Here is a 26,090-nt window from a genome sequence, read left to right on the forward strand (position 1 = left end):
TTGTTTGTTAAATATGTTTGCCAGCCCATTCGTCACCTCTGTGCCCCATCTTTTGACCTAACATACCACACAACGCGAGTATCAAGGCCGCGGTCAAGGCCGGTGGTTTTCAGGAGGCGGGGTGCGTGAGGAGAGGTGCGCTCTCACAGATTGATGAGGCCTGCTCGGTGGCAGGGGTATAGAGTGTTACAGAACAGACGTCCTGCTGGCACGACCTACCCTCTCTGCTTTCTCCTCTCTGCCTTATCGGAACTCCTAATTGTCCTTATGAATATTTTAGAGGAGAGCAGGAACGGAGGGGTTCGGGGGGTGGGGGGGCTATTGTTTCAAGGGCTCTGATGGCTAATGATCCAGTCTGTGGGTCAAGACGGGTGGGAATGAAAGACAGGTAGTGAGAAAGAGAAAGACTAACGGGCTCGGGAGGAAATGGGTATCGGGGAAGGATGAGGAAAACGATTAATTTGTCTCATCGAAATCTCTCACTTCTTTCATCCCTTTGTTCGTCATTAACCGTAATAGTTTTACTGTAGATGTGACTGTTAAATAGATGAGATCATTTATTTAGGCCAGTGGGATTGGAGAGCAACATCGTCGCAAGGAAACTTGAGCGATGACTTTGATATGCCTTCACCTCAATTTTGGTTTCAATTCCCAATCTGCTCTCATGTCTCAAAATACCCTTGATTGTGAAAGCGTTCCTTCCCTCACTGTGGCTGCTAATAGCTTGATCAAACCCGCCAGCCTACAGTCTGCGAACATCTGCTTGTCTTTGTGGGAAACTATTGCTCCTGGAAGTGTAACACACTCTTACTAGCTAATATGAAATGGCGTATTCATATAAAAACAGCAATCTTAGCGGTATTTAACTATGGTATGTGGCGAAAGAGATGCACCCGACGTGAAAACGACTGTAGACTTTGTCGGGTGGGGAGGCACATTTCACAGTATATTGTTTTTTTTCTAAACAGCTGCGCAGAAATCATAATTACCGCCTACTGAAAACGAGCCCCCGCCGTCCAGCTTCCTCTGAGAGGAGCGCTCAGACAATAGCACAGAGGCAGGAAGGACACGCGTGAGGTCACATCCTGGTTTTTGACTCGATAGCCCATAGAATGAGATCTGAAGTGCAGCACACTGAGAAATTTCTTAGTATAGCTATTTTCTTAACCAAATGCATTATTATAAGGGCCGTTTTTTCTATTATTGGTTTGTTACGTCATGTTGTTCTGATTGAATAGGCGTCAGTGAGCATGTGAGGGACAAAGAAAGTGGAAGTGCAAGTTCCTTGTAATGATACCTGCTGACTATATTGAAAAATGGTGTAGGATTTACTTTGAAACCATTTTCACTCAGGAATTTCACTCAGGAGTTGCAATTGCTAATTGCTAGTGTATTTCACTAACACTCACACACATGAATTTAGTATGACATTTTGAAGTAGAAAAGACTGAAATAGTATTTTCTTTGTAAAATATACTCCAGTAATCTTTTGTTTTGTTTACAACTTTACAATTCTTTTTGTTCATGACAGTATTCCTCAACAGATAACAGATTTTCCTATCGACTTCCTCTCTGCTCAAAGTTTTAAGGGTACTGGTCACTCTCCGCTTGGATAATCATGCTAAACAAAATGCATTGGACACAGTGGTGATGTCATAAGGATTAGCATGCTGCTCAGTGTTGCTGCAGGGACGACTCTGTAGGGCCAAAGATATGGAGATGCCTGCTAGAAATGAGGTTAGGACAGATTACAGTACACCAGTCGCCAAGAGAGAAACCATGCCTCCATTTTGAATGCAACAATATATGATTGAGCATGCAAACATTACAGCAGATATGCTTTATCTAAACTAAGATAATACAAAATACTTTCCACATCTTTCTTTTATTCACTCTACTGCCAGAGGTCGTGTTAACCGAATATTTTCCTCCATTGACTGATTTTTTTTTAGCAGTGACAGAATAATCTGAAGGCTGCCCGTCATTTTGACAGTTAACACTGAGGGTGATGTATATTGTAACTTGTAACTGTAATTCCCGCCCCTGTCCAGTTGGTGGTGAATGCGCTCCAGTGTGGCAGCAGAGAGTCGGTTCAGCCTCCAAAACAAAATTTCAATTGTCAAGAGAAGTGGTCTCAAAGACGCAAACTCTAATGATGTTGTTTCTGCATCAGTCTCTCTTGATGAGTTTGATTATGCTCAGGCGCGCATCCAGTTTAAGTTGATGCAGACCAGGAGGAAGATTTGAGTTCAGGTTCGATTGAGTTTATTTCAGTGAAATTTTTTTTAGGCTTGTTCATATAATCGGAATTTTATTTGGTAATATATTGCGCTGTTCATATTTGCCTGTTCAGGCTCAAAAGGTTGTGTTTTAGTGGCCTCCTCTGTCTCTGCTGAAAAAAAAAAACCTAACATTCATCTGCTTTGTGTGGTGTTGAACATGAAAAATGACGCACAGTCTATGTTCATCTGTTCTCTTCGTAAATAAACAAACACCTAATGAGCCTATATGCTCTGTAAGTTAAAAATTTAAATGTGTATGAAAACAATAGCTATTATAAGTTTAATATTAAACAATGAAAAATGAAATAATGGGTGATAATGATGGAATTTTTATGACCCTGTCCGTCAAAATGACGGACAATGAGATAATCTAACGCAACCTCTGTTCCAGTCTCTTCTCCACACACACACACACACACACACACACACACACACACACACACACACACACACACACACACACACACACACAGCTGCGTCACCGTACTGTATGATTTAATCAGAAGTGGAGGAGAAGCTCTCCACCCTCACTCCACCCATTATTCAGCTCGCACTCTATCATCATCCTCCATTCTTTCTTCAGTTTTTCTTGCGGTTCTGCTTTATTTTGAATGCTAGGCCTACAATTTCCGTCTATATTTTAATCTTCCTTTTATCCATTTGCAGCACATGAATAAGTCAAATACAAAAGACATTTGACAGAACGGGGGTATGAGTGAAATGTTATTTTTTCGAGGTATACTGTAAAATTCAAAGATGCATTTTTAATTTACGTTATTACAATCAACTTCACTGTAAAAAAATATTTTCATGATTTGTTATCGCAACTTTTTATCTTTTGTCAAATCAACTTTGATAACTAATGTGTAAAGATAACATACTATTTTGAGTTTCTTCTTCATTGTATTAACTCAAATTTTTAACAATGAACTAAAAATTAAACAATGAACTAAAAAGGTAACTTGCTTTTTTAAGTTAAACCAACACTCCCCATAAACACCCAGCAAACCCAATTTTGTCCGTATTTTGCTTTTTTTTCGATATATGGGATATTTTCTTGTTAGAAATGTAGCTTCCTCTTATTTTAGATTCAGATTACTTTGCAATCATCTCATGCTAACTTGTATGCTTAGGTATATAACCCTACAAGAGCACTATCTCTTTAAGAGTGCATGTGTTTTAAAGAGTAAAAATGAGTTGACATAACCTTTATGGCTTTATGAATTTTAATATTGGAGCATCCCTAGCGGTAAACACCATCTCCTGTTTGACATTTCTTGCAAATCATGTCTTTTTTTGTTAAACTTGATTTTAATTCTGCTTTCTTATTCAAGATGTTGTAAGATTTTCACAGCATTTCTCTTTCCAGTAATCTTTCCAGAGGCTCGTCAGAGAGTCTGAGAGAGGGAAGTTGTGTGTTACAGAAGAAGGCTTTTTAAACTGTTTGGTTTCTAATGTCTCTCTTTCCCTCTCTTTCGTTATTCAGTTCTCCTTTTATCTCAAACACATGCACACAGACACTGAAATCCCTCTCTACATAGTTATGTCGTCCTGGCTTTATGCCAGCCTCTCATTTTTTGTGCTGATTGCCAAAGTTTATCAATACAGGTCTAGCGAATGTTCCATTAAAACAATAATAATAATGGTACTAATATTGGCAACTGTCCCACTGACTCAGAGCCATGCGGGACATGTTGAACAGATTACACAATATGAGTTTTCAGCTCCCTCTCCAGAACTGCTTACGCCAGCACTGCCCACTCTCTCTCTCTTTCACACACTCACAATCCAGTCTCACACACACGTACACCGAATAAGCCAGCCATCTCTAAACTCTAATAACAATATGAGTCCTTTCCCCCTGGCAAAATTTACCGTATTAGACAATGTTAGAACATTAAATTAAGCAAATGTTTGTTCAGATGCTCAAAGCGCATCTTTAATACTCAGAAAAATGCTGTCTAGAGGCATCTCACTAGATTTTCAAACACAGCATCTGATGCTGTCTTTACAGATATTTTTTTTTGCGAAGGATGCTGCAAGTAGTCGTCACTTTGGCCTGTTGATGAGAGATCATGGCAGCCATACACTTAAAGGTGTCATTAAGAATGCAAATGATCCATCGTGATCAACCTCATGCCCCCATCTGTGCTTGTATTTGATGGATTCACTTGGATCGCTCATTGGCAGCATCTTTTATCTGCTGTAATGCAGCACTGACATGATGTGCCCTTCTATGGCCATGCTAACGTGCTGAGGCTGCTGATTGGCTGCATTGTAAGGTGAAGGGTCTGACAGGTGTTGGGGGAGAGGGACACCTGTTTGGACATGTGCTGATTTAGTGATCCATTTACTAGAGCTGCGGGCAGTGTCTGTGGGACACCCAAAACATGCCAAGCCATTTAAGAAGGACTTACCAGCGTGCCATCCCGGTCCTTCAGACTTTAAAGCGCGGCATGGTGCAGTCTGGGAATGTGCAAATGTTAGCTCTTCTGCAAGACAAAGGTCGATTAGTGCGATTGTGTTGCTTCCTTTTGTCAAACTGTTCATGATTGTGTCTCAAGTACACACTGCAGCTAAATTCGGTTGTCAGTTCACCTTTTATTGCTTAATCGTATTCTGTACACAGAGTTCAGTTCATGGGAGTGACAACTGCATTCTACAACTGAATTAACAAAAAAATGCATTTACAAAAATTATATGCAGTGTTTATGGAACAAGTAGTTGTGAATAACGTATTTAAACACACACCAGAGGTGCTTTCATTCGTGTAAAATCTAACATAACTTAAGGTCTGCTCTATAATGTAGTTCCATCACATTCCTTTGTTTGGAAATGTTGTTGTGCTCATCAGCACTGTGTGCCCATAAGGAGGCTCGGCCTGGCGGACAAGATTTCCACAGGGGCCCCTCCCTGCAGACTCAGGCCCCAGCGGACGGGTGTGTCCCTAGGGTTACTGTGGAAGTCAGTGGCCCTGCCCTGCACACACAGACCTCGCTGCCCAGCTCCAGCCACAGCGCTTGCCACATAATGAGCAGGTTGGGACTATAATTTGCAGGTCCTGATGGAATCTGTGGCACTCTGGGGGAGAAAGTGCATAGTTTCACTGGTAAACACAGTGTTTCAGAGATCCACATAGGGCCCTGTAAACAGGAAATGACCCGGGAAGAGAGCGAGAGCCACCTTCGGCACCACACTAAAAGGGTTTATGGTTACAGATGGTCCCAGAAAAGCCATATATCTGTAGATGTAAGTAGTATACCACTTGCATTTTGTTTTTTTTGCTTAGACATCGCATAGGAGTGCGCATTGTGCACATGTATAGATTGTTCCTGTGCATCTGTACGAATGCGTTGTGATGTTTGACTTCACACAGTGCTGAGCTCGGTTGCACATGTTGTTAGATAAAGTAGATAAGGATCAACAAAGATCTCACTCTACAGTCACAGAAATACCAGAGGACAGCAGCTGCACTCTAAAGGCACTCTCACACACACCCACACACGTACCTACACTCTCACATCGTGATAGATACAACGACTAAGGGGCTTGTTAGTGTAGGGGCTTCACTTCCTTTAAAACATGACTTTTTCATCTGAAAGAACATGTGACCTCTGCTGCTAAACCACCCTGAGGTAGTCTTATTACTGGAGATCTATATAGTAAGAAACGCATCAGGGCATAAAATGAAGATTTCCCTTTTTGGCAACCTTCGCTGTCATCTTGTTGATGCAACCGGTCTGATTGGTAATGGAGAGTTTGAAAAAATAAAAAGGTTAACAGTTTATTAAACACAATATTCAGTGTATATTGCATTATGAAGGTATTCGTTATGCCATATAATTACAATGCCATTATGCCATGGTACTGTAATTACAAATGCATTATCTTCTCTTTCCATAAATTGTTTCATTAAATTATTAATTTACATTTAATCATATATGTTTTATTTAACACAGTTAAGTTATGTTATTAACTTAATATTTTCCAAATCAATTATAATTCAGAAAAGTGCATTCAATTGTGTGATGTATTTGATAAATTAACATTATTTTTTTGTACATACTTCTAACAGGCTACAATACAATAACATTTTTACCTATTTACACTTTTTTCCTTTAAAGGCAATAATGCAGGATGGTATGTTAAATAATGTACTGTGATGATGCATTTTAATACATTACACTATTTTAAGGAGCAGCTATAAATAGATAATAAAACTCATTATACTGGCCTTAAGTAACATGTTACCAATAGACTCCCCTCTGACAAAAGACATACTTCTGCTCCTTCAGGGTAAAAACGGCTAATATTACATCAGGTGCTGTGCCCCTTGCACTTTCCTCTTAAAATAATCAGTCCTCTCCCCACTTAAATGCTAGTGACCGGATATGATAATCCATTCAATTTGTACATTGCATTCACTCTGATAGGCTTCTGTGAGTGACAGGTGTGCTGAATTACAGTGAGAGAGCTTCTAAAGCGCTGCACTGTGGGATCCTCTTATGTGTGTGTGTCTTCCAGCTGGGTGGCTTATGATAACTGAAAGATAATGAAATATGCATCGCAACACACACACATGCTGAGGGAAATGTATGTTCCTAAGGAAGAGAGCAAAGAGGAGAGAGCGAGAGAAAAGACGATTTGGTTTTTTTTCCCCAGCCTAATGTTTTTAAGGGAAAGGATAAGGAGTGACAATTCAATTTCCTCCCCAGGGGCTAATGCAATAGGCATGGTGCAACCATCAGCGTATTACCTCTTAATGTATTTGCCGAATTATCCATTGAACTGTTACCAGTGCAATTTCAACATCCTGATCGCAGCTCCTCTGTGTTCTCTAAGCAGCATGCAATTGTAGCAAAGTTCAATAACTGTATTTCTGTATTAAATTCTGTGAATGCATTTTATCAAAATGTTCTGCCTTAGATTATTTAAATAGTTAATTATCATAATTACCAACCAGTCAATTTGCTTTTACATTGTTTAAATGAACCCAACGATAACAGCTGTTTGGGTTGACATATGTCTATGTATGTGTGAATTTTCCAATTTCATTTTCAGAAATTAAGAAACAAAGGCCATAATGACTGTCCCAGTCCTGATCCAGATGACTGTTTCGGTCACAGTCCCCTCATGGACGATCGTTTCGGCAAACTAAACGAAGAGAGTGATTTAATGTACAAGCGCTGTGGTGTAAGTACTGCTTCCTCCCTGCCTTTTTGTGTTGATCCCTCTTTTTATGTTGATGTTTACTACAGGCGCTTAACAAGAAAGAACACAGAGGCTGTGATAGCCCGGATCCTGACGCCTCATATGTCCTCACCCCTCACACAGAAGAAAAATATAAAAAAATTAATGAAGAGTTTGATAATATGATGCGAAATCATAAAATCGTAAGTAAATGCAATGTTTTTGCTTGGCTTTGTGGCAGAAAGGATACTTCCCCCCTCTCCCCCTTTTTTCATTGCCTCACCCTGCAACCACTGTCAGCACCTAAGGACCTTTTTTTTTAAAGCATACTCTTTTTTTTTTTTTTTTTTTTTTGTCCATTGGAAGTGCACTTTTTTTCTCTTTAATTTTGCTGCCCTTTTCTCTGACCCTAATAAGATCACATTGTTTGGAAATAATAAGATACACTTTTTAAATACTATACATACATTTAAGTGAAAAGTTGAATAAACCCCCCCACAAATATGCTTATTTGATTAGTGACCTGAAATACTGCACAAACAAACAAACAGTACAAGTGTGATGTATTTTCGGAGAGGATGCCTCGATGTCCAGGTAATTGATGTGTTCATCTCAGCACTCTCCCCAACAGATCTGGAAATTGAATCTTTTCTCTCAGTGCTGTGCTCTGTTCAGGTCGTGTGATGGAGAAGATTTGCCATTGTATAAAGATGGAGCGACTATCTCACCGTTTTCTACTCATTAGAACTGATTTATTTTTGTCTCACTTTTCTGGTGGGTGGCAAAACCTGGGTTTGTTTGTTCATCTCCCAGGACAATTTCTTTAGTCCTTCCAGAATCCAAGCACAATATACTGAACCTTTTTCAAGTTCAAGCTAGTAATAATCGTGATCTTATTAGGTGATGACCATAGCATTCTGCACCCGATAGTTGGTGTCGGACGATTATTTTCACTGCACCGAATGGACATTAACAAAGCTCGAGTTATTAACATACTAATATACTCACTAACTGGCTCGCTGCACTATTAAGTGAATTGAGTGGCCTCACACTGTCCCTGCTCACACTCACTCTGGATAACTCTATGGATAGTCAGCAATTCACTGCCTGTTCCTTTGATGAAGATGCCACTGTTGCTGTCGTATGATTTCCTTCTTGTTTGTTTTTGTGTGTGTTTTATTTGTTTTGTTTTGTGAAATCCGCCAAATGCAGTGCTGGCTATAGCCATACTTGACTGGAGGAGCTATTTCAAGAAATTTCCCAAATTTGCATGCCTTCGTAATATATCTTATCTCAAGATGTTTTTTATGTATTGAGCCTGGGTAAAAAAAAAAAAATTGGTGTTCCGAGCACAGTGAAAATGACTCCCAATAGTAGAATTGTTTTCCAGGAGTATTTCTCACTTTATGCCGGGCTTTTTGGACAGCCCAAGGTGATCCGTAGATATTCCCTCCTGAGATTACTTTTTTTCCACCCAGCAATCTATCTCCTGTTTTCCTCCATTGTATGATAAAAGCACCAAAGCTCAGGGGTCATCTTTCACTTCTGGTAGAGGCCTGAAGATATGTGCAGTGCACCATTATGGGCCATTCTACCGGAATATCCAGGCTAAATGATTATATCGTTTCTTGTTGAGATATGACTCTGCAGTTATCTGTCTGAATGTCAATTTTGATACTTAGATTAAATATCAGTCTCGAATGCCTCTCACATAAAGCCATGTGTGTGTCTCTCTTCCAGCCGACGGCCTTGCCCCCGCAGAACTTCTCCATGCATGTGGCTGTGCCAGTGACGAACCCCAATGCCATGTCCTACAACCCCGGGGCCTCTCTGAGCAGCCAGAGCCTGTCGGTCGCCACCGCCTCTCTGAGTGACGGTGCCATGCTGTCTCCTCCTCAGGGTTCTCTGCACAGAAACGTAGTGTCTGGCGGGCCCCCACAGAGGCCCCCCAGCACAGGCAATGCAGGTTAGTGTTATTCCCTCAACATTCCTTCATTTCTACCAGCAAAAGTGGGGCAGGCACCGCTCCGTCATGGGATTTTGCTATTGTAATGGCGTATATATCAAGAGATTTGTTTTCTGTCTTATTGCTTTGCTCTTAAAATGCAATACAGATGTTTTTTTCTCACGGTCTCACGTTGAGAGATCTGTAATAATGAAGTAATGTTGTTTCCCAGCGTCTATGCACAGACATCTATATATTTCTTGTTATGCTTTGTGTTTCACACCTTCTCAGCACTAGCATGAGTGGAAAGGAAGTGAGATCAATTAGTAGTCTCCTGGAAGTGGTCTCCATGACGACTGCAGGCTTTAATACCATCTGATCTTTAAGCTGGTCTGACAGCAGTGGGTTCTGTGACTGGGCCACACCAACCCAAGTGTGAAAAATGAAAGACAGACAGACGTACAGATAGTGAATACACTTGTGATGTGTTTCATAAACATTCTTTTCCTGTAACAATAGATGAAAATGCAGCGGAAATCTTTTTAGATTTACACCGAACCTTTAGAAGGAACCTTGCAACCTGAAAATCCATAAATAGCTGTTTTGCATTTGGCCCTTGTGCGCCTTATACGTCTTCAAGCTGTAACACAAGTGTTAAATGCATGTTTTTCTGCACTGGACACATTAGTCATCCTTTTATCTCTGTTGCTATGTAGGAGGGAGGCATGATCATAGTAGAGTGCAAAAACACCGGTGTGTTGCATCGCTGCAAAATAATGCTTGATGTTCCAACAACAGCCATTACTGACCTCAACAATACCCAAAACAACACTCGCCCTCCGCAGGCCAGCACGCGCTCTCTGGAGGTTGTACTCGACAGTGCAAATGCTGTTTGAAATCATGATGGCAAGGTTTGATTGAGATTATCTTGTGTAGTTGACTTAGGGGAGATTCTGTGATTCAGATTGGTTTATGTTTACATTTTTATACTTTGATTATAGTGTCTGTGAATGCTTGCCTTTGCATTACCTTTCATGTGAAATTGACACTGAAAAAGTGTGGATTCACTGGGACAATGCAGTTGTACCCAAAATTAGATGTTATGTTAGTCTCTCACTTTCTATAATGCTTGATGCAGAGAAGTGCAAGTTTATAATCTGTTCGAAAACAGAAAGCGCTCTCAATTAATCGTCATCTATCAAAGGGAGTTCGATACACACTTTGTTTGGGGTCGGCATAATTGTTTTAAATGATTTTGAAAGAAGTCTCATATGCTCACCAACTTGGCTGCATTTATTTAAACAAAAATACAAAAAAACAGCAATATTGTGAAATAATATTACAGTTTAAAATACCTGATTTCTATTTTATAAAATTTTAAAAAGCAATACATTTTTGTGTTGGCAAAGCTACATTTCCAACAGCCATTATTTCACATGATCCTTCAGAAATCATTATAATGTGCAGATTTGGTGCTCAAGAAACATTTCTTATTATTATTAATGTTAAAAATGGTTGTTCTACTTAATATTTTTGTGGAAATTGTGATAATTTTTTCCCAGGATTCTTCAATGAATAGAACGTTTTTTTTTGTAGTAATATAAAAATCTTTACCTTCACCTTTGATGAATTGAATGCATCTTTCCTAAATATCCTTCTTAAAAAGATATATAAAAAAATAATAATCTATATATATATACTGTATAATATAATATATATATATATATATATATATATATATATATATATATATATATATATATATATATATATATATATATATATATATATATATATATATATATACTGTATACTGACCCCAAACTTTTGAACAGTATTGTTTGTAATATAACTTATGTATACAGTTCATAAAATGTTAGGTGCTAAAAAATAACTAGTACATTTTATGTCCTGCCAGGCGAATGATGTCAGCTCACTTAGATATGTAATACAATTTGACACAAACAGTGTATAATACACACCAAATCTTTATGGTTAGAATTAAGGGTTTGTTCAAATCCCAAAGAATGAGATGAGCAATAGTTATTCTTGCCTTAGCAGGCAGTTTCACTCCTTAAAATTCTGCAACATTGAAATGTGTTTGACACACTAAAGGGAGCAGAGCGCTGTGTGTGAAGGCTGGCCTGTCACACACATGTACCCACACACTTGGAGATAAAAGATGCAGATGGTTAATCATCTCATTTTGTGCATCTCATTAGGTGACATGCTGGGTACCCTCACAGAGCTCGCAGTGCCAAGCGGTGTCGGCTCCAGCCCTGCGGGTTAGTCCTCTGGGGTGACTGCACCAGCTCCTGTGTCAATAGATGTTTCGCTTTGCAGGGGTTTCTGAATCCGGCTTCTGTTTTTATGATTGATTTGGTTGATTTGGAAGAGAGGGTATCTTTTTTCAGGAAGTACGTTGCCCTCTTTCTTGGTCCTAACGGAGTAGCACCATCTTTACCCCTGTGATCAGATAAGCGGTTCACCCTCAGTCGCTTCTCCTCTGCTTAGAGTATTCTGGCATGTTACAGTAGCACACCACCCCCTTCTCTCTCTTGATATTTGGAAATCTAGGCCAAACCGTTATGAGCCAGTGATGGATGTTGAAGTGACTCTGCCCTTTATGAGGACATCAGAAGGATATTATCAAGGGTTTTTTCGATGGCTTCTCATGAAAAAAAAAAAATATATATATATTAGCATATAACAATTATCATTCACAGAAAACCGGTGCTGACTTGTGGGTTCAGGCGTTTGATAAAGCGGGTGTAAACAGTCATGTGATGATGGAAAATGGCGGCAGCTGCGAGAGTGTCTGCCCTGCTGCTTGTGTGTACACACTGTCAAGTCACCAAGGACGCACACAAGGTCATGTGTCCAACTGTTTTTCCCTGACAGTTACAAATACAAGGGTTGCCTCCATTCTCTAGTGGGCCGCTCTGTCTATGTCAGCTGTAGACCAGGGCTACTTTTTCAACATTACAAAGCATCCGAGCACAAGAGCATGACTGCCGGAACAACAAGCCATGAGATTCATGCTCTCTCACATGATCTTGAATATTCCTCCTGCCCTAATTTGCTGGGGCGGGGGTTTTGTTCAGTTTTTTTTTTTGCTGAAAAACTAAAGGCACTGATATACTTCAAGCTAAATCAAAGAAGTAACTGGTGTGATGTCATTTTAAACTAAATCAGGCCAAAACAAAGTTCATTTGGAGCTCATATCGGGAGTTCAAAACAGCCTGCCAAAGCAAACTTACTGGAAAAGTTCACTCTGGCTCGTAAGCACTTATATGTTGTACAGCATGCTATATACACACTGATGACTTGACATACATATATCCATGTCGCTATGATCAGATGCTTTCTTAACTGCTGTTTTCTAACCAGGCATTTTTGTTTGTTTTTATTTTGTTATTATTATTATACTAATTTAGTCTTGAGTATATCGAGCCTTTAAAAGTGAACCGGAAACATTAGATGTAGTGCAGGTGCTGCTTAGATGCATCTCAGCAAGAAGTGCCTTTGTGTCTTTGTGTCTGTGTGTATGAAACGGTTAACTGTTCCAGCAGCTGATTCAGACAGGCAGGTAAATAAACTCAGCATTTCCTTTAAGTCCTCGACCCCCTGCCTCCATCCCTCCCGGCCCCCTCGAGTTTCCTTCCCCCTATTGACAGGTGCATCTGTTTTCCTGGTACTGTGGCAGTCCTTATACGGCTGGCGTAAGCCTGCTAAATGCCTGACCCGGCAGAACCCTGCAAGCATTCGGACCATGACATCCCTCTAAGACTGTTGTGCACAATGACCAGGCAAACCTGTCTTAAGCATTCTGTGGCCGTCAGAGGCAGAGACAGGTGGTATTTAACCATCTTTTTGCCAACTACACACACACACTCACACACAGAAATGCGCTTACTGAGTGCTACTGCTAAGTGTCTGAGACTCTCTTGATTTGAATGTACACATTTTGAGATAATATTGGCTTTTGAGTCTCTTATGAGATCATGTACAGTATAGCACTCGGAACCTTTTGGTAATGAATACCTCAGAGTACTTTTTCAGTTACATTGTGCAGAATTCATTGCTATTATGCACCCGATGCCTCTCATCAGTCTTTGAATAATTGTCAGACATTACTGAGCCAGTCCCCACTAGCATAGTCCCTTTGCGACAGTGGTGCAGAGTATCTCTTTAGAATCAATATTTAGAGATTTGAAACAAGGATGTCGGTCCATATAAATGACACCCGGCCTTAGCCTATTAGTGCTATATCATAATGCCAACATACCTACACCGTTTAAATTGGAATTCAGTATTTTAAAGGAATTATAACATGGTTATTAATGTTGCCATAAAGGTATGGTAGAAAAATACATGGAAAAAATACACTTTGTTTGAAATAATTATGTTCATAAACATTTATTTAAAAATATAAAAAAATAATGAAACACAGTATTATAATAAATTCAGACAGAATTGTGAAAATAATATATTTTAAATCTATAAAATCATTTTGTAAACAAAAATGTAATTCATAAATACAGTTATTATCAATGTTATACAATATATATAAAATAAAATTGTGTATGTTTTTATAAAAAAAAAAAAATGTTTTACCTTTATTTTACCAGGAAGTCTCATTGAGATCAAACATATATTTTACAAGAGAGACCTGGCCAAGGTAGCAGCCATACATAAACACAACATATTAAAGTGCTACATACAAGGTAGCAGCCATACATATGTGTATATACTGTATATATAAAATATATTATAATTAAATATTAATCGTATTATGAGATCATTTTAAAAACTGTGTGTGTGTGTATATATATATATATATATATATACACATACATATAATTTGGGACAGTTGTATTATTTTATTATGAGGTGACAAAAGTCATCCGTTTAAATGTATATTACATTTAAAATATTTTATTATTTTAATTGACAATTATTTTATTGACCTGTACGGTACGTTTCTAATATAACCTCTTTTTTTTTTCCGAGCGGGTGAAGATACCTTTCCCATAGGTACACAGATAGCAGCAGAAGTGAGAAGGAGAAGTGAAGTATAGCTCGGAGAGAGCGGGCGCAGTGGCGTGAAACTGTCGCAGATGAGTGATAGAGAAATGGAGTGTGTGAATGTGTGCAGGGATAGCGCCCTGTGCCGCCCGTGGGAATGCTGTTGTTTTTGCCATCATCGCTAATGTCAGACTATGCCACAAGTTTTGACTTTGGGAGAGAAATGCTATGAGAAATATTATGAATGTTTAGGCTTGTTATTAATTAATATATTTTTGTATTGTGTAGTTTATTAATTATTACTCCTAAATAATGCAATTGCAGTTAAATTACTTTCTTTATCTGTGCACTTTTTAATCATCCAGGGCTATCATTTGGGGCTCTGGGTTTAGTCACGGCCCAGCCTAGTGTATCTGGGGTGTATTTAAGGTCCTGGACGTACAGTGCTCAGTTGACAGGGGCATTATGGGGTGTGGCAAGGAGCGTGTGCCCAGAGGTCTCAGGCCTTTGGCTCTGTGGTCACATAGCGCAGCATTTGGCTCTCTGATCGCATAGCGCAGCTGTTGTTTGTTCCAAACAGCTTCGACCAGCGTGGCTGCCTTGGAGAGGAACCACTTTAGTGCTCCTGTCAGATGGCCATTCCTTGCATATTCCTTGCATTCCTTGCATACAGAGCAGGGACATCTCAGAGCAGAGCCGGCAGGAATGCAGCTCACAGCACACTTCTTCTGCTCTTTCCCCTGTGTAGAGCGACCTCATATTGCCTGAATGAGTTCAGCGGAATGCTCTGATCACCAGTTAAGCCAAAGGAATAGTGAAGAGGATCTAAACTATAATCCAAGCACACACACCGGCTCTCCTCTTCAGGGAAAAAAAAATCTTTTTCATCATGTTGACATGCCCAGCTGGGGTGCAAATGAATCTTTTTGTTCGTGAAATATCAGGCTCGTGTTGTAGCACGATTCTTTCTCTTTTGAAGCAGTTCGGTGTTACCTAACTATGTACAGTTGCTGGAGGTCAGGATGAATCATCAGCACTGTGAAACAAAATGGCTTAGTTTCCTCTCAGAGTTCTCTGATATAGAAGCTTTGCACGCTTCCAGCTGAATATTTGGTTTCGGATCATCTTCGTTTGAGATTTTATTTTGTTGTTGACTTGTGCGGGGAACAGAAGGCCTAGTTTCTGTCAAATTACCCAGATCTCGTTGTTGACTAACAAACCATTGGCACTGTTTTTCTGTTGATGCAAGAGAAAAATATCTCTTCCCACATGGTGGATTTTTCAAATCGAACCAGACCCGGTCTTTAGCAGTCATTATACAAAGTATAACATAATTGTATTGTTTATTTCATTTTATTATGTCATTTATTACATTTAATTGTATATTTATATCGTTTAGTTTTATTTAATAGCTTTTTATATTATTATTCATGTATATTTAAAAATGATTGTATGAATCATTATAAATTAATAATCAATTATATTTATTTGCTGTACAGTTGGATGACTGTAATCTGAATGCGAAAGCTCACAAGTTTAGTACATTTTAAGCCTGAATGAAGCAACTGAAGGCTCTTGCTTGGTGTTATCAGTCCTGCAGAGAGTACCCTCAAGATTTAGTTAAATTTTTTGTCAGTTGTCCCAACATACTTCAGCACCTGTCTTATAAGCACAGGTCCTGTGTGTTTATTTGTGTGTATAAGTAAGAAGTGAGACAGCCCGGCACAAATCACTTATGGCTGAAGAGCCCTCAACTCCAGAAGGTGAACAAGTCCTTGAATGCTTTGTGCTCAGTCTCCTTTGATCCGAGATCTCTTTCGATCATCTCCATCTTAACAGCACCACTTCTTAGGTCTGGCAAAGTGTTTGTTAGAACCTTGTGTTTTCTAATAATAGTAGAGTGTGAAATATAAAATAGTTCAATTGACTTATATTCAGTGTGTTCAAGCAGCGAAGTTGCTGGTTTAGCAACTATCTTAATTTAATTAAAAGTGCAACGATATGACGTCTTGTAAAGTTAGATGTTCTATCATCATGGGATCGCGGAAGTGTGGCTGATACATTAGAAGAGCAGATCCCACACATTCAATTAGATTATCGCAAACAATTTGGCACTACTAGTGGAAGTGTTAAAGACACCTTGTTCAAGCTGACAAGAGCAAACTCTCAGCTTTGCAGATTATGCCAAAGTTCACGATGCGTGATCATGCACAAAGAGGAATTGATGCAAACGTAATGTTTCCAGAAATACATGATACGTGTTTTGATGAGCACCAATTAGCAATCTGATGAGCCGATCTTTGAGGCGATCTCGAATTCAGTTTTGAGTACAACGCAGCGTACACAGATGTGCTTTTGGGCCGTTCGGGACCGCCTCTGTTAAAAACGAGGGTTTGTTTGGAGTTGCATCTCTGTTATGCAATGTGCCTAGAAGCTGCACAGCTTCCTTCATTAATACTGAGGAATTATACGCTGGTTCCTCGAAAGAGCGTTTATGTGCCAGTTACTTTACTATATCTTGAGGTCCACGGCGCCATCCCGCTCCAGTGCTACCGGCCTTTTTTTTTCTTTCTTTTTTTTCTCAGATTCCTCATGGAGGCATAACAAATGATATTTATTTTTGTACAAAAGGGTTCTCCAAGTAAAATATGAATTGGATTTTTTGGCACCAGCAGTTGGAACTCTTTTCCCAGCTCACATTGTTCCTGTGCATGATATCCGGAGCCAAAACAATATGGCTGCACCCGTTAAAGAGGTACTGTTCAGCCTCATTAATTAAGACTATAATTAGAATTTGGACTCTGTTCCTCTTAATCTATTAGGGAGGCGAAGCTTTGATTCTGAAATCCATTAGTCTTTTCTCATTCATGCATACTTTGCCCCTTTGAAGACACCATGTTGCTCAAGGTAATGATGACTTATAAATGGTTAGGACTTATCTGGTTCTTTTTACAGCCTTGCTCTGAAAAGAAACAAATTATTTGTTTTGTAAAAGCGGGTCATTATGTAACCGTGCTCCCAAAGGATCATGCATTACTCAGAGCTGAGCGAGAGACTTATTTTATGAGGGTAAGCAGCATTGTTTAAGACAGCAATGTAATAAGGCATTACTCTTCTGTATTATGTGTTCATTTAGGAATTGTGACACTGGGTTCACTCTGTTGGGTATGAGAGGATTCAATGTGGGACTTACACAGACGTGGTTTTTCAAGAGCAAGAGGGGTGGGGACTGCTTACAGCTCAGAATGAGAGCAGCTTATGTCTCAGTAGGGCCTCAGTTACACATTCCGCCTTTTTGAGAACAGGCGCCTTTTTCAGAAATTGGGAGCATTTCAACGTAATGATATCATCCTCCCTCCTTTTGATCATTATCAGAGTAATGCACTGGCGCTGTGCTTTTTTATTTTACAGTAATTACAAGATATGTTCCTCCCTCTCACTGCAGGTTCACACATTCCAGCGCTCACATTCATCGTATATTTCCTGTCAATTGAATAAACATTCACAGCACCATCCAAAAATTAAGACGCATTCTTTATTAAGTATGGTTTTCCTCATTTAGAATAGTTGATCAAAGTATTACACAATGCAGATTATATTTATGCATTTTATTTTATATATTTATATAATTATGAAACGCTATACGCAATATATATACAAGATATCTGTAAGTGCATGAAATGTGTTATTTTATTTCTGTTTGTCCTTATGTATGCATTATGTTTTGCTGCTTCCACTTGTGTTGAATTATTCCTAATTGTCTTTGTCACTTTGGATAAGAGCATCTGCAAAATGAATAAATGTTAATGTTATACATGCCAAGTTTCATGAAAGGACCGGAAATATTTATTTGTTCCAGACAAATTTTAATTACAAGCTTTCAATTGCAACCTGCAAAAACTTTTCTTTTGTTTGCTATTCCAAGTTAGATGGGTGATATTCATTGAGTTGTATAAGTTAGTGAACACGCATAACTGCATGCAGATTTAGCTTCAACTGAGACTCTTACAATCTGGGAATAAAATCTTGGAAGTTGTTTGAGACGTGACCTGTTGAGTTGCACTTGCACCGACATGTTATGTGCGGGTGATCCTAGTACAAAAATCTGAACACGCGTCTCTCAATTGTTTACTGTCTGATTAGGAGTATTCTGTCCATAGACAAGAGCATTACGTGTGTATGTCCCTCTCAGCAGAGGTGTGTTTTAACAGAGACCCAGTAAGTGCAGGTCTCTGCTCTCTGTCTCTCAGATGATGGCCTTCTCTCTCGCTGTCCCACAGTAAGCACCCACAGGAAATGAGCATTGGGTGGGGGGCAGAAAAATCCCCATGACTAACATTTTAATCAAGCTGCTGTTATGGAGAAAACACATGGAAATGACATTGCACTTTGCTGTATGCACAGTTCCAAACAAATGGAAACGAAATGGACCTTTTCTCGAAACCAGAAGACATTGCACTTGTTTGCCTGATGGTTGTTGTTTAGTTGCTCAGCATTTTTCATACTGACGAGAGAAAACATTGAAATGGAGCCCTTAGGGGAAATTGTGCTTTTGGGTTTGAATGTCGGCCAATTGTAATTCCTGTGTTTGTCTTTGGAGGTTACACATTGTGTGAGTAAATGACCCGTGATTGTTAGAGAATATTTCAGATGGTTGTGTGAAGGAACTTGCTAACAATGTGAGCCAGCAGATGGTAGAAAGACATCTTTGTAAAACTCTGAAGTTCACATGAAACCAGAAACCCGCAACATATATAGTATACGGGTGTGAGGTCAGTCAGGTGCAGACTTGATGGATTAGCCTGTTCGTTCTCATGTGATGACATCATTCGCGCACAAACTTTTCAGTATTTATTGTTGATGTTCAACAGACTGCCGTTCGGTCACACTGGGTTCCTCTCATTGTGCTTTTTGGGGTCATTGCCTCATGTGCAAACATTTAAAATGCACATTTTGAATGCATCCCGTTTGCTTTAGTTCAGCAGGAGAAAGTTACAAATAAAAGTGTCCGTAGTTCAGTTTCGAACCAGGAATGGCAAAGTACAGCAGTGTAAACATACCATCGACACTCCACCAAAGTTTTAAGATTTGTTCTCCAAAATGGCACTTTAATTGCCTTTGATAGTAGTGAATGGCTGCACTCAGTTGTAATGACTTTAGCCATTCCTTCTTAAAGAGCTCAAGTCACACTACATTTGTTAAACTGAATTGCTTTTCTCATCCTGGGACACACGAAAACAGCTTTGGATACAGCATTGTACACCAACAGAACCAAAGGCTCATCAATTTCAAAATTTATGTTTTATTTTCGTTAATGTGTGGGATAATTACCAGAACTTTCCCAGAGGGTCGGGAACACTTAACGTTGCGTGCTATGAGATTCTACGACTGCAGCTGGGAAATGGCATGTCGTCCGATCGACTGATAGCTGTTGGGGATTGGTTGATTAGAGCACAATCCCATGATGCTTTTCGCCCATATGTGTGTCTCAGCAGGAAACGGCTTTGTTAACCCGAGGGGCTCGCCGGGGCTTCTGGGTACACCCAGCGGGAACGGACTGGGTAAAGTCATGCCTGCGAAGTCACCGCCGCCACCGGGGGGCAACATGGGCATCGGTAGCCGCAAGCCAGACTTGAGAGTCGTCATCCCCGCATCCAGCAAGGGCATGATGCCACCCCTGGTGAGTATAAAAGAATTGATTTCTACATTCACACATCCACAAGATCGCTGCTCCAAATCAATGTTGATCAGCAAGCGTTTGAGTTAAATTATGGTCTTTAGATCAGTTCGCTGACAGTGAAATTAAACTGAAACGGTGTCAGCTACACAACATGCTGAGCAACGGAGCGAAATATCTGAGATCCAGGTACCCTCAGTCCTTCTATTATTCATCTAGAAATTAGAGGGCCTCTCAAATGATTATAATTAAGGTGCAGAGAGCTCTGGCCACATTCAGCACCTGAGGCTATACCCGGCTGTCAGCCTCATTAATCACTACAACATAAAATGGGAAGCAGAAATAAAGAATATTATTATTATTATATTTAAATATGGTCAATAATTAGTTCGTTTCAGCTGTAGAAGCTGCGCGGGTTTCTTCTTCTACAGGACTGCGCGTGTACAGAATCTTGTTTGGTAAATAGAGTTGGGGTTACGCAGGGCTCTCTTTGCTCGGTGTAAATATACATATGCATGCGAGTGTATGGAATACCACGCCAGCATCTGGAAGCGGTACAGTTTCTTACCCACCATGAATCAAAACAAATCCCACATGCCAAGCTCGTGGCATCTGAAGTCATCAGTAGTAAGAAGCCCAGAGCATTATTCATTTGTGTACATTTGCGTGTGTGTGTGTGTATGTGTGTGTGTGTGTGTGTGAACTGCCTCAGACAGACAGACTAAGGCAGAGCCTGTGAGTGTGCCTGCAGACAGGCTGTCATTAGAACATAATGGTATTAAATTAATCACATCGCAGTGTGACAGAGTGGGGATGAAGGCTTAATCAGAAGCCCATAGTGTGAGCCAGATAATATCTTGTCGCCCTTGTCGTGTCTCCCCACTGTTATTGATTGAGTGCTGGTATTAAGACAGCACTGGTCGGGCACTACTGAGAAGAAAGCTCAGCGTTCTCAATACTGTACAACTCCATGCTGTCAGCTGGCTTCGAACAAAGGGATATATGCATATACATATGCAAAAAGAGACACGCCAAAATTCTTTCGGAATTGAAAAGGAAGAAGAAGAAAACGGGTTTCATTTGGGCCAAAAGTATCGAGATAAACTGTGAATTACGGAGTTGACTAGCACTTTGCAAATATATAATAGAGAGAGAGAGAACGAGAGAGAGAAAAAAAATCTAGGTTTGCAATTTGGAGTTGCTGTGCTAGTTTGAAATAAGTTGTACATGACTATTTTTAATGTTTTTGAGGCCTGCATTTATTTGATCAAAAAATACACCAACAACCGTTATATTGTGAAATATTATTACAATTTATAATAAGAGTTTTCTATTTGAATATAATTTAAAATATAATTTATTTTTAGCAAAGCTAAATTTTCATCAGCCATTACTCCAGTCTTCAGTCACATGATACTTCAGAAACATTCTTATATGCTGATTTATTATAAATGTTGGAAACAGTTGTGCTGCTGTTTTACAATGAAATTTGTTTTTAGGATCATTAGATGAATATAAAGTTAAAAGAATAACATTTATTTAAAATGGAAATCCTTTAGCAATATACACTACCGTTGTTTGCGGTCAGTAATTTTTTATTTTTTATTTTTTTTTAAACAAACAAAAACTCAACTTCTATTCAGCAAAGATGTGTTAAATTGATAAAAAGTTGTAGTAGAGATTTATATTGTTAGAAAATATTTATATTTTTAATAAATGCTGTTCTTAAAAAATGTATGTGTCATTAAATCCTGAAAAAAGTATCACAGGTTCCAAAACAATATTAAGCAGCACAACTGTTTCCAACATTGATAATAATCAAATAAAATCAGCATATTAGAATGATTTCTAAAGGATCATGTGACACTGAAGTCCAAAGTAATGATGCTGAAAATTCAGCTTTGAAATAAATTACATTTTAAAGTATGTTAAAATAGAAAACCATTATTTGAAATTGTAATAATATTTCACAATATTACATTTTTTTCCTGTATTTTTGAAATAATCAAATAAATGCAGGCTTGATGAGCATAAGAGACTTCTTTCAAAGACATAAAAAATTGTAATGTTTCCAAACTTTTGACCGGCTCTATATATTGTATGCATTTATTACAACTTATTTCCATCTTCTAATTGTCTATATATATAATTTATCCAATTCAATTTATATAAATTATAAATAAATATTATTTAAAATGCATTATTATATTACAAATACATATTACATGCATGTTACAATGCAACATATAGTTCTTATAGTCTCACGAGTTCTTAGCTACATTTTCTCTTTTCTCTCATTTACCCTAGTGTTTACCATTCCACTCTGGTAAATAATCAATTAAATCAAGTGGAGGACTGTGCCAATGAAAGCGAAATGATTGATGGAGCTGTTGGACACACAAGCTCATGTATGGATGTGTGTCTGAGGTGAAGGGTTAAGCACATCCTAGCTGTGAGGTCAAGCTTCTCAATGATTTGTTTCCCCCCTAAGGACTCAAAAAGCCCACTACTTTTCTCCCTTACTCCACTATTACACCTCCCTTTGTTTAGCATTTCGCACCTAATCGCTGTGTCGTACAAACCACATGGCCATGAAGAATGAAAATGTTGTGTATTTAGTGCCAACAAATTTGACTTTTCATTTGAATTTGACTCCGAATTTGAATTTCCAGTTTTATTGCAAGTAACCTGAGGCAGCGTTCGGTTCACGCTTTAGTCTCTGAATTTGAATAAGTTGGTTTAAAGGCACGTCCTGGTGAGAACGGGGGGTTGACCCTGCTCTGCTTAGGTGTGCCGCCTGGCTCTTTACTGACAGCTTCGTCTGCTCTTTTCTGTTGGAAGCAGTCGGAGGAGGAAGAGATGGAGTTGGTGAGTTTCACAGAATGCCTTGGGAAGACTGATACAGGGTTTTGAAATCACACTGCTTTAACTAGCGGAGCCACACAGCTTAGTGAGATGATTCCACTGCTTGCGTAAAGATACACTAAACCCAACCTGAAGTGGATAAACTCATGAGTGTTGTGTGGATGTCTGGCCTGCGTTGTGTGTGACTCACACTGCATGTACTGAGCCTTTTTAAGGAAGTTTGAAAGAGCCACAGTGTGTTCCAATATGTACGTGTGTTTGTGCTAAAGAAAGAGTGTTGTGGGTGTATTTGAAGAAGAAAGGGAAATGATGAATCCACAGATTCTCCAAATATGAAATCATTAGTAATTATTTAATATTTGCCTAAGACCTCACCAATAAGTCTGGTATTAGTTTTATTATTAAAGCAACATAAAAGCTTTGATCAATCAAAGCAAAATTTTAAGAAACACAATCCACATAAAACATGTTCTAGAATTCAACATATTTGAGTATTACCCAAATTCTTATTGTTTTTTTGGCCTGTGCAGTGATTGCTTTACTTATGATGATGTTGTTGAAATGGAGTTGAGTCCAAAATGATGACATCAGTTGAGGAGAACGCCAAATGCTGTCAGAGAACATATTTTCACTAGCAAATGAAACAAATGTGAATGCATTTTACAATATTGAAACACTACTGTACAATATTGAAAGACCATTGTTCTGTAGCATCTACATTCCACATTAGTTGAGAGACTATGCAATGTGCATCTCAAACTCTGTATGTAGATTGAATATTCATCTACCTCAGCTAATGTAAAACTGACCAAAATTGCTTTGAGTTAAATATGCTTTTTTAAAGTAATTTTTCTCTAAGTGTGTGCGTGTGCATGCGTGCGTGTGTGCATGTGTGGTTCAGGTATACCCTACGACGTTATGGGCTCAAAATGTCCTCACAAACATGGCAAAATCCAAAACAGTTTTTGGTTCCCATGAGGAAAACAACTTATAAATCATAGAAAGTAATGTTTTTTTTAAATCTACAAATGCAGAAAGTTTTCTGTGATGGGTATGGTTTAGGGGATAGAATATACAGTTTAATATAAAAATCATTATGTCTATGGAATGTCCCAGTAAAACATGAAAACCCAGTATGCGTGTGTGTGTGTGTTTGTGTGTCCACACACTGCATGTCCACACGTTTGGCTTGCGGTGACTGTTATTTCACTGCATGCTGGATGCTATTTGGATAAGAGATTTACCTTATTCAGTGCCTAATGGATCCAGCAAATAAACTCTCTTTAATATCAGTAATATTAATATCAGTTGTGTCTCCTAGGCAGCAGTGGCATTAAATGGAGTGCAATTTAAGACGTTTCCTTAAGTCTGCTGCATCTCATTTTTCTCTCGAGAAAAATACCAAATTTATCTCATGTCTCAACTGCTTTATCAAGATATAGTCGTCAATCAAACTCTTCTATTTTTCAATGAACTCAAATATTTCTCAGCAAATTCTACCATTTCCTAAAAATTGTATAGCTATATACTCTTACTATGCCTACCATTGTTTTTAGTTTTAACGTATTTTAGTAGAAATATCTTAGACAAACCTGATTATTTCATGAGAGTTTGGTTTTTCTTGTCGATGACTGTTTGTGTGTGGATTTTCTTGTGCTTAAGTCAACACAGGTCACTGTATAATCCTTAGCAAAACTTTGCAGTGTACTTGTTTACAGGTTTACCACATGTTTAAGGCATTCTGAAGTGTCTTAATTTTATTTTATATTTTCTTATATTGACCAGGGGCTTCTGAATTAAATCTGTTTAACTGACAGCATCCTGCCAAACAATTTGATTTCTTTCTAGAATGAATCTGCAGCGCCTCTTATTGGTGTAAAATGGTATTACCATATAATTTCCTACCAAACCACACTATTCTAATGACAGTGCTTCACATGGTTGGATAGATTATGCATGTATGTCTGTGATGGGATTTCTATCTTATTAACGTTGTGTATGTGGTCCTGTGTGCAGAACACTCAGAGGATAAGCAGTTCCCAGGCTCTGGCAACACCGGTGGTCTCCGTCACCACCCCGAGTCTGCCACCTCAAGGCCTGGTCTACTCAGGCATGCCCACTGCCTACAACTCTGGTGAGTATAAAACACACACACACACACTCACTCACTCACTCACTCACTCACTCACTCACTCACTCACTCACTCACTCACTCACTCACTCACTCACTCACTCACTCACTCACTCACTCACTCACACTTCTACAATAATTGTAATTTATTAATTAATTCATGGTTTGATTTAATTTTAATTCATCTATGAGTGGCTTGATAAAAAACGTTTCATGACACCATCCAGCTCTGAGCTAAATAATAAACATAACACAAATACTTGACAGGCTCTACAGTGTGAGTGCAGAGGTGATTGAGTGACTCATAAACTCTGTTGTTGATTGTTGTGTGTTGTTTTGCTCTAGAATACTCCCTGAGCAGTGCTGAGCTCTCCTCTCTGCAAGGCTTTGGCTCTCCAGGGCTCTCTATAGGCTCAATGTCGGCATGGCAACAGCATCAACTGGGCCAGGCAGCTCTCAGCTCGCTGGTGTGAGTAACATAGATGCGTGCAGTCACACACACGCACGCGCACGCACCACACACACACACACACACAGGTTTGCAGAACACTAACTAGTGTGCCAGGGCATGAGGTCAAATGCATTCTTAGTTGCCATACTTTTTTATTTTTTATTTTGTAGAGTGTGAAATGAAAGGATGGATGGATGTCCGGGTCATAATTCACTCTAAAAATGTAAAGAAAAAGTATTTATTTTACTTTATTTTATAATACTTGAGACAAACCAGTGCCATGAGGTTAGAAGTGGGACTATCTGTTTGGTTGATTTGTGTTATGTTTTTGTGAAAAAAGGTCATATCTTAATATCATTGTGCTTCTCAAGTAAATGCATCTTGTGTGAAAGATGTTCCGTTTTTTTAATGGAAAATACTGAGCCCGATTTTTGTTGTTGTTGTTATTGTAATAACACAAAAATTGCCTTTTAGAGAAAAAAAATGGGACTTTTATGATGGTATTTGTACTAATTTAAATA

General features: G+C 38.9%; 1 protein-coding gene across 50 annotated transcripts in view; it reads left to right on the top strand.

The window, feature by feature from the left end:
• Window positions 1-26,090, top strand: part of mef2aa (myocyte enhancer factor 2aa) — an 84,388-nt gene that overhangs the window by 53,951 nt on the left and 4,347 nt on the right. For 4 of the 50 annotated variants that reach the window (XM_079621943.1, XM_079621965.1, XM_079621954.1 and 1 more), the window contains 7 exons: window positions 7,344-7,475; window positions 7,541-7,675; window positions 9,213-9,438; window positions 19,938-20,125; window positions 22,964-22,990; window positions 25,004-25,121; window positions 25,464-25,587. In XM_079621943.1, the coding sequence (XP_079478069.1) occupies window positions 7,344-7,475; window positions 7,541-7,675; window positions 9,213-9,438; window positions 19,938-20,125; window positions 22,964-22,990; window positions 25,004-25,121; window positions 25,464-25,587 (950 nt within the window). The remainder of the gene's footprint in view (window positions 1-7,343; window positions 7,476-7,540; window positions 7,676-9,212; window positions 9,439-19,937; window positions 20,126-22,963; window positions 22,991-25,003; window positions 25,122-25,463; window positions 25,588-26,090) is intronic. The other 46 variants (XM_079621949.1, XM_079621951.1, XM_079621952.1 and 43 more) reach the window with 20 other exon arrangements.

Source organism: Phoxinus phoxinus (genome assembly GCF_949152265.1).
Source record: "Phoxinus phoxinus genome assembly, chromosome: 8".
Classification (NCBI taxonomy): Eukaryota; Metazoa; Chordata; class Actinopteri; order Cypriniformes; family Leuciscidae; genus Phoxinus; species Phoxinus phoxinus.